The sequence below is a fragment of the Phaethon aethereus genome (genome assembly GCF_964289735.1).
Source record: "Phaethon aethereus genome assembly, chromosome: 3".
NCBI classification, from domain to species: domain Eukaryota; kingdom Metazoa; phylum Chordata; class Aves; order Phaethontiformes; family Phaethontidae; genus Phaethon; species Phaethon aethereus.
In genome coordinates, this window is record NC_138576.1 from 11,510,796 (window position 1) to 11,526,156 (window position 15,361).

The 15,361-nt window shown below is 39.7% G+C and overlaps 1 protein-coding gene across 1 annotated transcript in view; it reads left to right on the forward strand.

Annotated features, from left to right (window-relative positions):
• Window positions 1–1,090: 1,090 nt before the first annotated feature.
• The window catches only part of WDR35 (WD repeat domain 35), a gene marked incomplete at both ends in the record, with an annotated part of 45,905 nt that continues 31,634 nt past the window's right edge, over window positions 1,091–15,361 (forward strand). Inside the window, 9 exons of the mRNA XM_081998660.1 lie at window positions 1,091–1,114; window positions 1,742–1,859; window positions 2,624–2,695; window positions 5,698–5,790; window positions 8,390–8,518; window positions 8,734–8,867; window positions 10,274–10,439; window positions 10,556–10,701; window positions 12,761–12,886. Of these exons, the coding sequence (XP_081854786.1) occupies window positions 1,091–1,114; window positions 1,742–1,859; window positions 2,624–2,695; window positions 5,698–5,790; window positions 8,390–8,518; window positions 8,734–8,867; window positions 10,274–10,439; window positions 10,556–10,701; window positions 12,761–12,886 (1,008 nt within the window). The remainder of the gene's footprint in view (window positions 1,115–1,741; window positions 1,860–2,623; window positions 2,696–5,697; window positions 5,791–8,389; window positions 8,519–8,733; window positions 8,868–10,273; window positions 10,440–10,555; window positions 10,702–12,760; window positions 12,887–15,361) is intronic.

Below are 15,361 nucleotides of genomic sequence, written 5' to 3' on the forward strand. Positions count from 1 at the left end.
GCTGGGCCTGATCCCTTGGTTGTCCTGCAGATGCCCTGTGAGCACTCTCAAGACCAACCGCTCCATAATCTTCCCCGGTACAGAGGTCAGGCTGTCTTCTGTAGGTCTCCCGTGTTCCCCTTTTCTGTCCGTCAGCTACAAAACAGCTTTCGGTATGGAAGATACTTATTTTGCAGCTGGGCCCACTCTAGCTTGGTGTCACTGCTGCAGAGCCAGGCTGCTCCCGAAGCCCCCTGCACCCCTCGTGCGGGCACAAATCCAGGCTTCATCCTTCCCCCCTGCCTGGCTCAGTGTCCCAGAGCTTTAGAAGAGTAGCCATGGGGCTTGCTTACCCTAACCCGCTGAATCCAGGCGTGATTCACCTGTGCATGTGGGTAACCGACTGGCCAGACCTGGCTGTGGGTGCCGGCAGCACCTTCTGAGGGAGCGGGAATGGTGCCCAACGCCAGTGGCCTCGGCCGCAGCCGCCAGGTACCTCTGCGCACAGCAGCACCCGGGCAGCCCTGAGGCTGGGGTAACTCTGACGATGTATTGACGTAAGGCATACTAAAACCGCTCAGAGCAGACACTCTGGGATCTGCAAGCTTTCAGATTTCCCTTCATGTACAGGCAGAGTTTATTCTTGAATAAGCTTTTATTCATGAATTACCAGTACTTTCCACCCAAGCCGAGTACAACCGTTAACTTGTTGCCCGCCGCTGTGCTGGGGCGGGCGAAGCCCCCCCCCCGCCCCCCGCTCTGGGGCCCATCCGCCGGCGCTGCCGCCAGCAGGCGGCCGTCTCCGCAGGCCGCGGCGGTACCTCACAGCTCCCACGGTCTCAATCGGCCCCTCTGGGGGGCGGGGTCAAATATTGGTTCCGCCCCAAAGGGGTGGGAGCGCTTGGGCCTGTCGCCAGAGGGTGGGCGGCAGCAAACGAATCGTGTCTTTCTTCTTCCGCTGCCGGAAGGAGAGGAGCGCGCGCCCGGGTCGCACTTCCGGCGGCGGTTGCCAGGGTGACGCGGTTGCCAGGGAGGCTGCGCCGGGCCTGCCGCGCCGCCGTGAAGAGCGGTGTGGGGTCGGCACCCCCCGCCCGCCGTCCGCTCCTCCAGGATGTTCATCTACCTGTGCAAGAAGGTGCTCCTGGGGCACGGAGGAAAGTCGGGGCGGCGGGAGGCAGGCAGCTCTCGGGGCATGCGGAGTTCCCGTTCCCACCCCCACTCCCCGGGACTGGGAGCGCAGAGGCCTCGGGGCGCTGAGGGGACCCTCGGGGCTCCCTTCCCGCTGCCTGCGGCTCTGCTGGCGCTGGTGGTGCGGCCGCGGGCTCGGTCCCTGCCCAGATTGCTGCCCTGCTCTGTCCTGCCTGCTTCCTTTCGGCCTGGGTTTGGGGCTTGGCGTTTCTTCGGTCCTCAGCTGTGTCCTAAGCAGCTGCTCCCCCAGGAGACCAGGGGAGAGACCAGCTCCTGGCAAAGCCCTGTGCACTGTGTGATCCCCCTCAGCTGTTTTGCTGCTCATGGCACCTCTGCACACCTTTGAAGATGTCCTGTTACTACTGTTTACTGCATATGTTAGATTTCACTCTTCTCAAGTGTTGTGTCGCACAGTTTGACTAGAGCTTGTAATTCTATTTGTCTTCTGTCTCTTCTTGCATGTACTGATCTGTTGATAGAAATGTTTATCTTGTGTGCTATCATAGATGTCTTTGACGTGTTCAAATAGAGTATTTTAAAATAAAATATGATTCTTGCAACTATGTGGTTTCAGATTGCAATTCCCGGTAATGTTCGATTAAGATGTATTTCCTGGAATAAGGATCAAGGTTTCATAGCCTGTGGTGGAGAGGATGGGCTACTAAAAGTTTTAAAACTAGAAACACAGACAGGTAAATGAGACTTTTTGTGGTTTTTTTAACAGCAAAATCCACCGCACTTCAGAATTCTAAAAACCTAACTCCTTCCACGTTCCTTGATAATATTGCATATGTTTTAAATCTGTACATAGATAGCTATATATTTGCATAAACCATAAATGTGCTGTTACTTTCTTTTGAACACTTTTTTACTCCAGCTTGTCTTTACATGGCACACGTGTAGTTTGTCTACCTGTTGTATCTACTGAAGTTTTCTTCAGTGCTGCTTTTTTTTAGGGCATACGTTTCATTCTTGTTCTTTTTGTATAGGCTTCAAGTTTATTTTGGAACTTATTTTGTTATTTCTTGATTTTGTTTGAATGTTCTCTACTGTCTTCATTATTTTAGAAAGAAAGCTGTGTATTTTTTTTAAATAAACATGTTCCAAGAAAAGTAAAATCTAATATATTTTCAAATTCTTTTAAACCTTTTTCTGTGTGTAATGAAAGGTGATAGTCATAGTTGTTGTTGTGGTGGGCCTTTTTGTTTGTTTTGTTGTGTTTTTTTTTTTTTCCTGAAAAACTGCTAGACCATAATGAGTATATGAATCTGGATGATGTGAATAGCAGATGCGTTGAACTGAGGGGTGGAAAATTCATCCTGCAGTTACAATTTACATACTTTTAGGTGAATAATTTTATCTATGTACATGGTGATTAGAGCTGCAGTAGTGATTGAGACACAGTAATAGGTATGCTTTATTAGGTTTATTTTATAGCTATTTTTGTTATTTTTAGATGAAGCAAAAATAAAGGGACTTGCAGCTCCTAGCAATCTTTCTGTGAATCAAACTCTTGAAGGTCATAGTGGTAAGTGTCTTTTGGCATTTAATGTTCTTTTGATTAGAATAAAAAAATACAAGATTTTGTGAAGTTGATAGAGTAATTTTCATATAACTTTTTACTACAAGCCTGAAACAAAGATTATCAGTATTCAACTCAGGTATGTAACAGCTTTGCGATCTATTTTTACTAAGTTATCTGATGAAAGACCTACAGTCAGTCTTTTATGATACGTGGGTGAATTTCTGGGTTGAGAATCAAAGTGATCTAGCCTTACCTCAGTTCTCCTAGTTGATACGGTTTGTGTGATTTAGGATGCAAGCTGCACGAACCAAGCTCTGCCTGTTATGATGTAAAGTTTGCTTATAGTTTTTGCAAGGTTAAATCTGTGAACTTTGATGTTACAGCCTAACTTGTGTTTTATATTACCTCAGGTTTTACTTTTTGGTTCCCATTCATTACACTGAGAAGGAAGTATTGGTTTCTATCTAGGTAGATGATGCTATTGTATGTGTTAAATGACAGAGGGACTTTTTTTTTAATTGTGTAGTGCTGCTGGTATAGTCAACTTGTACTTGTTGACTCTGACTTCAGCATGGTTAATCTGGAAGTGCTAATCATTTGTATGGGACTGGAATATATTTTTAAGTATTTACAGAAAAGATCATGATATATTTGCTCTCATACATTTGTTCATATACTGCCTTGGTAGATGACAGATGAATGCTTTCTAGCAGAAGAGAAAAGCTAAACTGACGGGCAGTTGGTGCTGGAATTGCTGACTTAAAGAAACAATGGTGCTCTACTGTGGTTGTTTTCTTTTTTTTTAAAAAGAGAACAATTTTCTCTTACACTGTATACATAAAGTTTTAAACTCTGTATAGTAGGCTAAAATCAGAAATGAGACTAAAAGCCTTCTTAAACATTTTTTCTAGTGGTGCATATGTGGATAAGCCTGTTTTTTTCAGTGTCTATGAGATTTGCTTATGTGTTACATAGCTTTACATTTTCTGAAGAAATCAAAGTTAGTTCAGTAAACCTGATTTCTATCTTAAATATATCTTCATATTCCCTTTGTTGACAAATTATTGTTCAATATCTTTATTGATGATCTGGATGAGGGAATTGAGTGCTCCCTCAGTAAGTTTGCAGATGACACCAAGCTGGGTGGGAGTGTTGATCTGCTGGAGGGTAGGAGGGCTCTGCAGAGGGATCTGGACAGGCTGGATTGATGGGCAGAGGCCAACTGTATGAGGTTTAATAAGGCCAAGTGCAGGGTCCTGCACTTTGGCCACAACAACCCCATGCAACGCTACAGGCTTGGGGAGGAGTGGCTAGAGAGCAGCCCAGCGGAAAGAGACCTGGGGCTGCTGGTTGACAGCCGGCTGAATATGAGCCAGCAGTGTGCCCAGGTGGCCAAGAAGGCCAACAGCGTCCTGGCCTGTATCAGGAATAGTGTGGCCAGCAGGAGTAGGGAAGTGATTGTGCCCCTGTACTCGGCACTGGTGAGGCCGCAGCTTGAATCCTGTGTTCAGTTTTGGGCCCCTCACTACAAGAAGGATGCTGAGGTGCTGGAGTGTGTCCAGAGAAGGACAACGAAGCTGGTGAGGGGTCTGGAGCACAAGTCTTATGGGGAGCGGCTGAGGGACCTGGGGTTGTTCAGTCTGGAGAAGAGGAGGCTGAGAGGAGACCTTATCGCGCTCTACAACTACCTGAAAGGGGGTTGTGGGGACGAGGGTGTTGGTCTCTTCTCCCAAGTAACTAGTGATAGGACAAGAGGAAGTGGCCTCATGTTGCGCCAGGGGAGGTTCAGATTGGACGTTAGGAAACATTTCTTCACTGAGAGGATAGTCAGGCATTGGAACAGGCTGCCCAGGGAGGTGGTGGAGTCGCCATCTCTGGAAGTGTTCAAAAAACGTGTGGATATGGCGCTTCAGGACATGGTTTAGGGGACATGGTGGCGCTGGATTAATGGTTAGACTTGATAATCTTGAAGGTCCTTTCCAACCTAGTGATTCTGTGATTATGTGAAATTACAGAATGTGTATGTACGTAGACTGCTGTATAGTATACAGACAAAGTTTAGAGAGGTTAGGAAACAGGCTAGAGAAGGCTAGTGTGTGAATGCAGGGAAATTAGACGGGGAGGAATTAAACTCTCGTGTGATAAATGTTAAATGGTCACCATCCGTGGACAACTGGATATGAAGAGAATGCTAAAATCCTTACATTATTTGAAGAAATGGTCTTTTTAGGAGGACTTCCAGTTGAAACTTACCAATGTTATTTTAGGGGCCTGGTTAAATATGATCAAAAACAATGAATTGTGAGGAACTGATTTAGTGGATATTTTGAATGGATGTCTTAAATCCTGAAATAGGTTACTGTTACCTTCAAAAATTCCTGACATTCAGAATATCTTTGATTGCATCTTTTGATAAAGGTTATGACTGAAATGCTGAAAAATGGAAAGGATACAGAGCAAACAGATGACTAGTGGTGAAGGCGTGAAAGCGAGTGATGCTTGAAATGGCCAAGTTCATATCCAGTATTGAACTGATGAGATAAGATGCTGCTTAGAAACGGTTCGAAGATGTTTCAAGTTAAGTCAAATATTTGAGTAGGATCCCCTGTGAGACTTGAGGGTCTGAAGGAATTGTGAGTAGAGTGCTCAAACTATTAAGAGGAAAAAAAAAAAACTCCTTACGATAATAAAGTTTTGTCAGCTTCTCAGACTAGTGTCAGAGGCAGTCAGAAACCACAAAACTATGATTTGGGTTTTGCATATTGAAGCAATATTCCGAGCAGAATTCGGAGAGGATGTTACTGAAGTGGGTGAATACAGAAGCAAAAGGAGCTGTTTAGCAGATTTTTGAAACAGGAAATGAGTGATATAGAATGAATTCCTAAAACTCAATCAAAGTCAGCAGTGCAAATTTCTGAAAAGCTCCAGGTTGATGAAGTTGGATGTGGTGGTATTTATTAACTTATTTAAATGGTGTAAGTAAAAGAAATTGTATAATTTTCTAGGTTCTGTGCAAGTGGTGACATGGAATGAACAGTATCAAAAACTGACTACCAGTGATCAAAATGGACTCATCATTGTGTGGATGCTGTATAAAGGTATGCTACAGAACAAGTTTGAGATGGGATAATATTCCATGTTGTGAGAAATCTTCTTTTCTTTTTTCATTTTTTCTCCAGCAATTTTGACAATTCTTTTTCAGACATTTTATTTTGCAGACTGTAAAGCTCAAAATAGATTTAAAACATTTTCCAAGTTTTTATTACTATTTTTTTTATATTTGTCTACATTTTTCATAGTGTAGTTGCATATAAAAAAACATTTGTCCTGCAGAACTACCTTAGGAAAAGGTATCAATTCTTAGCCATATGCTTGGTAAACTGCTCTAAATTTCTTATTTTCTTATCTCTATGTGCTGGTTTCAGCCGGGATAGAGCTGGTTTTCTTCACAGAAGCTAGTGTGAGACTATGTTTTGGATTTAGGATGAGAAACTGTTGATAATGTGCTGATGTTTTGGGTTGTTGCTAAGCAGTCACAGAATCACTAGGTTGGAAAGGACCTTTAAGATCATCAAGTCCAACCATTAATCCAGCGCCACCATGTCCCCTAAACCATGTCCTGAAGCGCCACATCCACACGTTTTTTGAACACTTCCAGAGATGGCGACTCCACCACCTCCCTGGGCAGCCTGTTCCAATGCCTGACCACTCTCTCAGTGAAGAAATTTTTCCTAATATCCAGTCTAAACCTCCCCTGGCGCAACTTGAGGCCATTTCCTCTTGTCCTATCACTAGTTACTTGGGAGAAGAGGCCAACACCCTCGTTGCCACAACCCCCTTTCAGGTAGTTGTAGAGAGCGATAAGGTCTCCTCTCAGCCTCCTCTTCTCCAGACTAAACAACCCCAGTTCCCTCAGCCGCTCCTCATAAGACTTGTGCTCCAGACCCCTCACCATCTTCGTTGCCCTTCTCTGGACAGGCTCCAGCACCTCAGCATCCTTCTTGTAGTGAGGGGCCCAAAACTGAACACAGTATTCAAGGTGCGGCCTTACCAGTGCTGAGTACAGGGGCACGGTCACTTCCCTACTCCTGCTGGCCACGGACAGTCCAGCTTCTTGTGCTGGCCTGCTAGCAAGAAGGCTGGGGGTGCACGGGGATCTGGGAGGGGACACAGCCAGGACAGCTGACCCAGACTGGCCAAAGAGATATTCCATACCATACGATGGCATGCCCAGTACATAAACTGGAGTTGGCCGGGGGTGGAAATCGCTGCTCGGGGCAGGCTGTCGATCGCTGGGTGGTGAGCAATCGCTGTATTGGGCATCACTTGTTCTTGTACATTCCTTTGTTGGTATTATCATTGTTGTTTCCTTCTCTCTTTCTGTCCTATTAAACCGTGTTTATCTCAACCCACGAGGTTTTTTTCTAATTCTCTCCCCCGTCCCACTGCGAGAGGGGGAGTGAGTGAGCAGCTGCGTGGTGCTTAGTTGCTGGCTGGGGCTAAACCACGACACTCTATTACTTTATTCCCTTAGAGGAAAATAGTATATTGAACAACAAAAAGTAGCAGTGCTTCTTTGTGTAGGTTCTGTTCTGGGTATCATTGTAATATTTAACTAGTTCTGCAAAGTGCATCAAGCACAGACATATTGGTAGAACTACAAGAACTTAGCAACCCTGCTTAGAACATCAATTAAATACTTTCATAAAAACAATCTATAGAAATGTTTAATTAAGGGACTGAACTAATATAACTAACCAGTATATTGCTGTAATTTGCTTTTATCGTTCATGACCTTTTCACAAATACATGTACTTCTTTGGTACACTTAAATTCATTTGAAAGCCAGAAAACCTCTCAATCAAATTAACCACTTCCAACACATGTGGGAAAGAAAAAGAAAATAAAGGGTTTTGTTTTGTTTAATGAAAAATGGAAACAAATAAAATCTCAGCTCAGCTTCTCATTTCAGGAATAAAAAGTATCACTTGATTAGTCTTTCCACCTGATATGTGGTGGCTACTGCCACATAAATCATCTCTTAGTTTTGGAAAAGACCAGTAAATTACTTAATACATATTCCTATCACAGACAGTTGTTCCCTCCATTTATGTTTCCTAGTGTATTCTTGTCAGTTCTGAAATTACATAAGCACAGATCTCTTCCTGTAAGGCTCCTCTCGGACTTTGGTTCCCCTCTCCGATCCCTCATTTGTCAGGTTCCTTTTGGAAATAAGTAGCTCACACCTGAACACTGGGTTTCACAATAATTATGTCTGTGCAGTCTGGGGGACACTATAGCATAGCCTTGCTAGAGTTTTACTGAAAGGGGAGAACAACTTTGTTTCTAATTCCTTTCCAAAATTTACTGCTTCTGTAGCATATTATATTGCAGAGTCAGATGTAACCTACTGTCTCATGTTTACTCATAAGCAGACCATTCTCAGATTTCTCCATTTCACTGAACACGTAATTTGATTGCTTGGTAACTTATAAAATTTTTGTGTGTCTGTATTATGTTTTATTTGTGTGTTTTTTAACAACTCAGGAATTCATATGGCTAAGAAATGTCATCATCCTATTTGCATATCTTTTTAATTGAGAGTAATTTTGAATTCAGTGATTAGTGTGTACCTTGAATTCAGTAGAGGATTATCAAATCAGAAGTATAACTCTGTTTTCCATTCACTACTAATAGGTGCTTGGTATGAAGAGATGATTAACAATAGAAATAAATCTGTTGTTCGAAGTATGAGCTGGAATGCTGATGGACAAAAGATTTGTATTGTATATGAAGATGGAGCTGTGATTGTTGGATCAGTGGATGGTAAAATTTAAGCTCTACTAATTGTTGTGCTATTACATAGCTTTTGTTTTCAGAATTATGTACATAGTGGCTGTGTTTCTCTAGATAAATACAATTAATACTTCCTAACTGTTGCTTTGACTTTCTTCAGCTGTTTCCATTTTTACATTGGTAACTTGCATCCTATTTTTAATTTTGTGGTATGTTTATTAGGTGTAATCAATGTTCTGTTACAGGCAATCGCATTTGGGGAAAAGACTTGAAAGGTACTCACCTGTGCCACGTGGCTTGGTCCTCCGATAGCAAAGTTTTACTCTTTGGAATGGCAAATGGAGAGATTCACATTTATGACAATCAGGGGAATTTTATTGTAAGTTCATGGTGGTATAATAAAGTTATTAACTTCAACAGGCATAAAATCTTACTTCCTCTTAATTTATTTCATGTTCATTTGTTTAATTGGGGGACTTCAGTACTGAGAACTGGACAAGGTCTTGGGCACAAAGTTTTTATTCAAGATTAATGCAGCTGCAGCTTTCCTTTCTTGGCAGCTAAATGAATATCACATCAACTAATGCCTTTTGGCCTTGCATTACCTAATGAAAATGTAAAAATATTTATGGTGATACTAATGAAATTAAATGAAACTCATGTTGAAAGTACTAGTGTGCTTTTAGAATATAGCACTAGTTTATTTTCCTGTTGCTCCTGTCATTCTTTATTACATAAGGAATGGTACATGCTTCAGAGAATGCCTGATAATAAATGGAAAAATGAAAGGAAATAACTATAATATTTCTGCATATCTACACCTTTGGTTTACTTATTTATTTTTATCTACTTATTTGGAATATTGAATACAACTGTGACAAAATGCTAAACTGACTTTGAAAACAGCAATGTGTTTGGAACTATGTTCTTGACTTTTAGATGTCTATTAAGGTGAATTTTCTCCTCCTTCCCTTTCCATTCCATTTTCTTTTCTTTAACCCTCCACTGTATCTTTCTTCCCATTGTGTGAGTCACGGTGTTTCTAGTATGTGCTGCAAATTACTGAAATTCTTTAAAAGAGTTGTTGTCACTTCTCCTACCCTCCCCGGACCTTTTATCAACCATACGTGTGGTTGTGAGCTCTCTCTTTCCCTCCCTCTCCCTCCCTTCCATAAGTTACGTGGTAGCCCTCTCAAAGTGATCCAGATGCATTCTTATCTTTCAGAAAAAACCCTTACCTGTGTTACCAGATGTACAGGGCTAATTATTACAAAAGTAAACTTATCTTAATTGGTGTTCTGATTTGGACACATTTTTTCCAATTATTTTTATCTATTATTCAAGAGACTTGTATCAAGAAAAAGCTGAAAAAAGGTTTCTTTTTAAAAAAAACTCTTGTGGCCAGGAATGGTTTGACATTCTGTGCCTCCCCTCCCACCACCCCCCCCCAAAGTTCCAGTGTTCCTTGGGTGTGTGTGCTTGTGTGTGTGTGGTGGGATTTTTTTATTTGTTTATTTCATTTGTTTTTAAATTACTTTTCAAAGAATGAAAATGATAATACTAAAGTACTACTTTGTAGTTAAAATATATGTTTTCATATGTCTGATCTGGCTTTGAATAAGAAAGCTTTTCAAACTTAAAATTTTGAAAATGTGAAATTTTTTCTTGGGACAGGAAAAAAATTTTGTATAGACATCTGGTCTTTTGCAAAGTATCAGTAGAGATCTAAATTGTTAAAAATAGCATGTTGTATATGACTTTAAATAATTAACCATTTTTGTCTAGGTGCAAATGAAACTGAGTTGTTTGGTGAACTTAACTGGAGCATTCAGTATTGCTGGAATACATTGGTATCATGGTACAGAAGGCTACATTGAACCAGATTGTCCTTGTCTTGCTGTCTGTTATGACAATGGAAGATGCCAGATAATGAGAGATGAGAATGACCACAGTAGGTACAAAATGTGGGGTGCTAACTACTTGGTCAAGCTACTGACCTACAAGCCTCTCTTGACCCAAAATGTCTACTTGTATTTATGTTCTTAATGTTTATTTCTTAAAAACTAGATCCTATTTTGATTGACACTGGTATGAATGTAGTATGTATTCAGTGGAACCACTGTGGAAGCGTATTGGCGGTGGCAGGCTCCCTAAAAGCAAGTTCTCAAGATAAAGATGTAAACATTGTGCAGTTTTATACACCATTTGGCGAGGTAAAAATATTTAATATACTTATGTATATTGTAGTGTATGTGTGTATATATACATATATATATGTATGTATATAGGTGTGTAGTGTGTTTAACATGCTCTAAGGTATCTAGGATATCCAGCTGGATCTGGAAAGATGGTACAGGACCAGGTACCCTTTTAGAACAGCAAGCTAGTGGCCAGCACGAAAATCCTAGGGCATCTCATAAACCACCAAATGATGGGATCTGTATAGCGTCTAACTGTGAACACCTGACTCAGACACTTGAGTTCAGACTGTAGTCAATAAGTAGTTTGGAACGCTAAGGCAGCAGTTAAGATGCTAATTTAACATCTGTGTATCAAATCTGGAAGTACTTGTCTTTCTTCTCTGGCTGTGTAAGAGACATAGCCATCTCTAGGTTAGGAGTTTAAAATAAGACAGTGAATGCCCCCCTCTATTTTTATGGAGTCAGTAAAACAGAAAATGGCATCTGGTATCAATAAAAGCAATGGCTCAGAAACCTCGGAAAAGGTAAACTGTTTCTGATCTTCTGTGTGTTGGGGATATAATTTTGTAAATGTCTTTCATACTTCCTGTCTTTTTTAGAAGATGTCAAATGCTCAACAGCTGAGAGGCAACTTCCCTACCTATTTTTGTTTATGGTCCTACTCTTGCCTTACAAAGTAATTTCACTTTCCCTCCTAGTAGTATATCTGGAAATTGGTAAGTTAGTATTATGTATCAGTGTGAGGAAGTTTGTCCCTTGTACAGAGGAAGTACTCATCAGCCCTGATGGTAGCTGTGGTAAGGACAGAGCTGTGAGCTGTGCTATGAAAGGGGTTAAGATCCAATGTCATCTGCAGGGGTTTCCTTAGCTGAAAGTATTAAATGGAACCAAAGGTTTTGGCAATAATGTTACATCTCTGGTTGCTAATGTCCTCCAGATTTAACTGAAAATGGTGTTCCAGATTTTGTATCTAGTGTTTAGAAGTAAATTCTTTAGATGTTAGAATTGTTTTGTACTATTTCTGATATTCAGGTACTGACTTAGCTTTTTGGAGGGTGGTCTCTTCCGTGAGTAATGTGTGGCCAGTATTTGCATCTGACCAAAGGTATGAAATAGGTACTTACATGGTGTAAGTTCATTGATAACAGTTTAGGCACAAAGTTATGCCCTGAAAAGCAAAGTTAGATCTAAGCATAAGTATCAGTGTTCTGCTCAGTAAAAAGTTGCATTTTTTAAAGCCTAAGGTTATTAAAAATCTTACAGTAAATACTACATTAATATATCCTTTATTACATATATCTATATTATTTGCAAACAAAAAGCTTCCCACAAACAAGTGCTCTATGGGACTGAGGTTACAGTTTTTGAAAACAGTGTTTTTTCAATTGTTTCCTTCACTGAACTTCAAATTTCACAGCAAAATAAATATCTAAAAAAAGGATGGAAAGTGTATTTCTTTGCTAGTTCTGAAATTGTACGTGGATGTCTAACTGCCTTAAACTTTTTTTGAAAGGGAATAGAGAAGAGGAAAATGTCTGTTGTCTCGCTGCAACTTGTGTAGCTCTGCAGCTGATTCATTGTATACTCTTGACTTAGGACAGCTATATGTTTTTATTTGTTTAAACTATCAGCTGTAGTTAAGGGTGTTGTACATCAACTGACTAATACACTTTAAGCATAAATGAAACTTCTGAGGCATGTCCAATGTCAGTACTACTGTGTTTATTTTAGTAGTGACTGAAATTATAAAGGTAATTCAAATTACCAACCAAAGGAAAAAGTGTTTATACTGTCATTCTCCATCTATTACTTATTTTTGTAAGTTTGAACTATCACTAAGTCCTGTTTTATTTCTCTCTGGAAAAAAAAGAGTTGAGGCTAAAGAACAATTTACACTATTGTGTGGTAAATATCTTCCTCCTTTGGTTGTGTGTGTATTGTAATTTTGGAGTCATTATAGGCTACTGTAAAGAAGATCTATGTTTGGTTTTCAAAAACTCTTGTTTATGTATTTTAGACTGGTTTTCCTATGATAAATTCAGACTTTTTTTCTTCCCTTGTTTTAAACAAGCATTTGCGCACACTGAAAGTTCCTGGCAAACAGGTGTCAGCCTTGTCTTGGGAAGGAAGTGGACTGAAAATTGCGCTAGCTGTTGATTCTTACATATATTTTGCAAACATTCGGCCAGATTACAAGGTATGTAGTAATGTGGCACTTAACTGTATTAATAAGTTTCCTGTTATTTATTCTCTTTCTCAACGGGGTGTAAAAGTAGCTTTCTTGAACATATAAATCAATGCTGGACTTATGATTACTGTTTGATCAATACTACTGACTTGAAGTTTTAGTGGAATGTGTCTGTCTTGGAATGAATTAGCCATTGCTTTTGTAATGAATCTGTGATTTTATTTTCATAATAAGGAAATGTATGCTTTGTTAATATTAGCAGAATTGGACATGATTCTAAATTTGGTAGTAATTGAGGCTGTCATGTAGGTAAGGCTCCATTACTTTCATTGCTGTTTGGTTAAACTGAGTGGACTTAGTGACGCAATAGGAATTGTTTGAGCCTGACTTTTACTGTGATTTTTTTTTTCTTTTTTGGTGGTGAATTACTAGTTTGAACCAGGAAAGTTGTGTAGAAGCCGGAACGGTAGAAATGAATGCAACCTGACAGCTGTACTTCCTACTTGTATTTCAATTCCCAATATACTTTTTACAAGTGTGTATTCAGCTAATTCTAAATAATGTTTTTATCTTGTCTACCATATGGGGTTTTTTTTGTTTGTTTGTTTTTAACAAGTTAGGACTATTTCAGTTAAACTTACAGTTTTAAAAAAATAGTGATTACTGTCCGGTATACAGTGTTGTATACTTTTTCCCCCCAGCACAGGATGTGTTCTTTAATCGTCAGTGTGTAACCACTGTGATTAAAGAGAGCGAGAGAGAGTGTAGTGTCAGGAACATACTGCAGCTGTATTGAAATGTATTGTTCCACTCGGTTGTGAAAAATCATTGGTCAGGGAGTTATAAACACAAATCTGCTAGGAAGCAATCTCAAATAGTTTGTTGTAAGTCTGCTGGAAAAGACTTTGGAAATTTGAGCTGGAAATTAGTCTTGGAGGAAATGCTACCTAATGTTTATTCTGGGAAATGTGTAACAGCTGGAACACAGGCCTGTTGCTTTTACTTAAACTCATCAGGATCTATGACCACATATATTTCCAGATCTGGCACAGTTTGCAGATGAGTAATATTTTGAAAGCTTAGTTTTAGAAACTGCATGTGTAAGCTCTTTGATTATTTTTTTCCTTTGTATATTTAAAGTGGAAAAGGATGTGCTCAAATTAATTTATTTCTGTGGCAAATAAACTCTTAACCTGTTGATAGTTTACTCAGTTCCAATGCTAAATATTTTGACGGTGAATGATATGTGTTGTCCTTCAATAAATAATACGCATTACTACTGCTGTGTTCTTTCTGATTATATAATTAACTCCCTTTTAGGAACCAAGTAGTCTAAAAAGTGTCAGTCATTAAATGGTAGTGATTCAAAGCTGTCGTTAACTTAGGCTGGATTGGAATTAATGAGCTGGAGATGAAGTGTTAGTATCCCATTACCAATCTACAGATCGATCTGGTTTCCTGTATTTTAAAAGTATTACCATAATAAAGGTAGTAGAAAGGGAGTTCTAAATTAGTATGACAGTAAAAACTATGAATTGAGCTGATCTTTTTTTAAACTATTCGTAGTTTACATGGTATCTTTTTGGAGTTGTAATACTAATTTAGAGTCTATAGCTCTAGTTGCATTTCTTTTGGTGTATATTACCTTTTTCAAATCTATGTTGGATTTCACTTTATATCCTCATCATCCAGCATTCTGGGGTCCTTTGCCACTTCTTGAAATCAGTTTTAGATTTGACAAACATGATTTACAGTTTACTGACTTGGTACCTCATAACTTACTCCTTTCACATCAGTTTTGAATATTCAGAATAGTATAAGTTCCAGTCTGCATCTCTGGGAAGGATCTTGTGGGCAGTACCCACAGTTGTCAAAAACTACTTTTATTCCAATCCTTTGATTTTATTTCCTGTATCCAAAATGAGCTTTATTTTCTTGAAAATCCAAATAAGTCATAGCAATTGGGTCATCTTCATTCACATGCCTCTTGCCTCTCTGAAAGATAATAAATAATAATAAACGATAATAATGAATTGTAATAATAAGAGAATGAGGTACAACTTGCAGGGTTAAAAACACAATGACTGTCCAGTGTGTTGTATTTATCCATGTCCATCTAATAACTTTTTTGTTTTAATATATTACTCTACCTTATGTGACAGCTGGATTTACTGATTTGTGATTCCCAGCATGACAATTCTTTCTACTTCTGCCCACTCCTGTTCATCTGGCTATACACCACAGCATTGTGTTTGAATTTGCGTAGAAGTCTGAGTGAAAACCATTGGGTTCTGACAATTTATTACCATTCTTCTTACACATGTATTCTAAAACTTCTTTTGTGATACTTTATCGCCTTGGCTTCATTCCCTGTAGAGTGTGGGAACCCTTCTGGCTAGCTTTGTAACAGGCTTTCTCCTCTCTCTCTTTAGTAAATGCTGATGCAGAAAATTCTGTTAGTTCTTCCACAATTGCATCATCCTC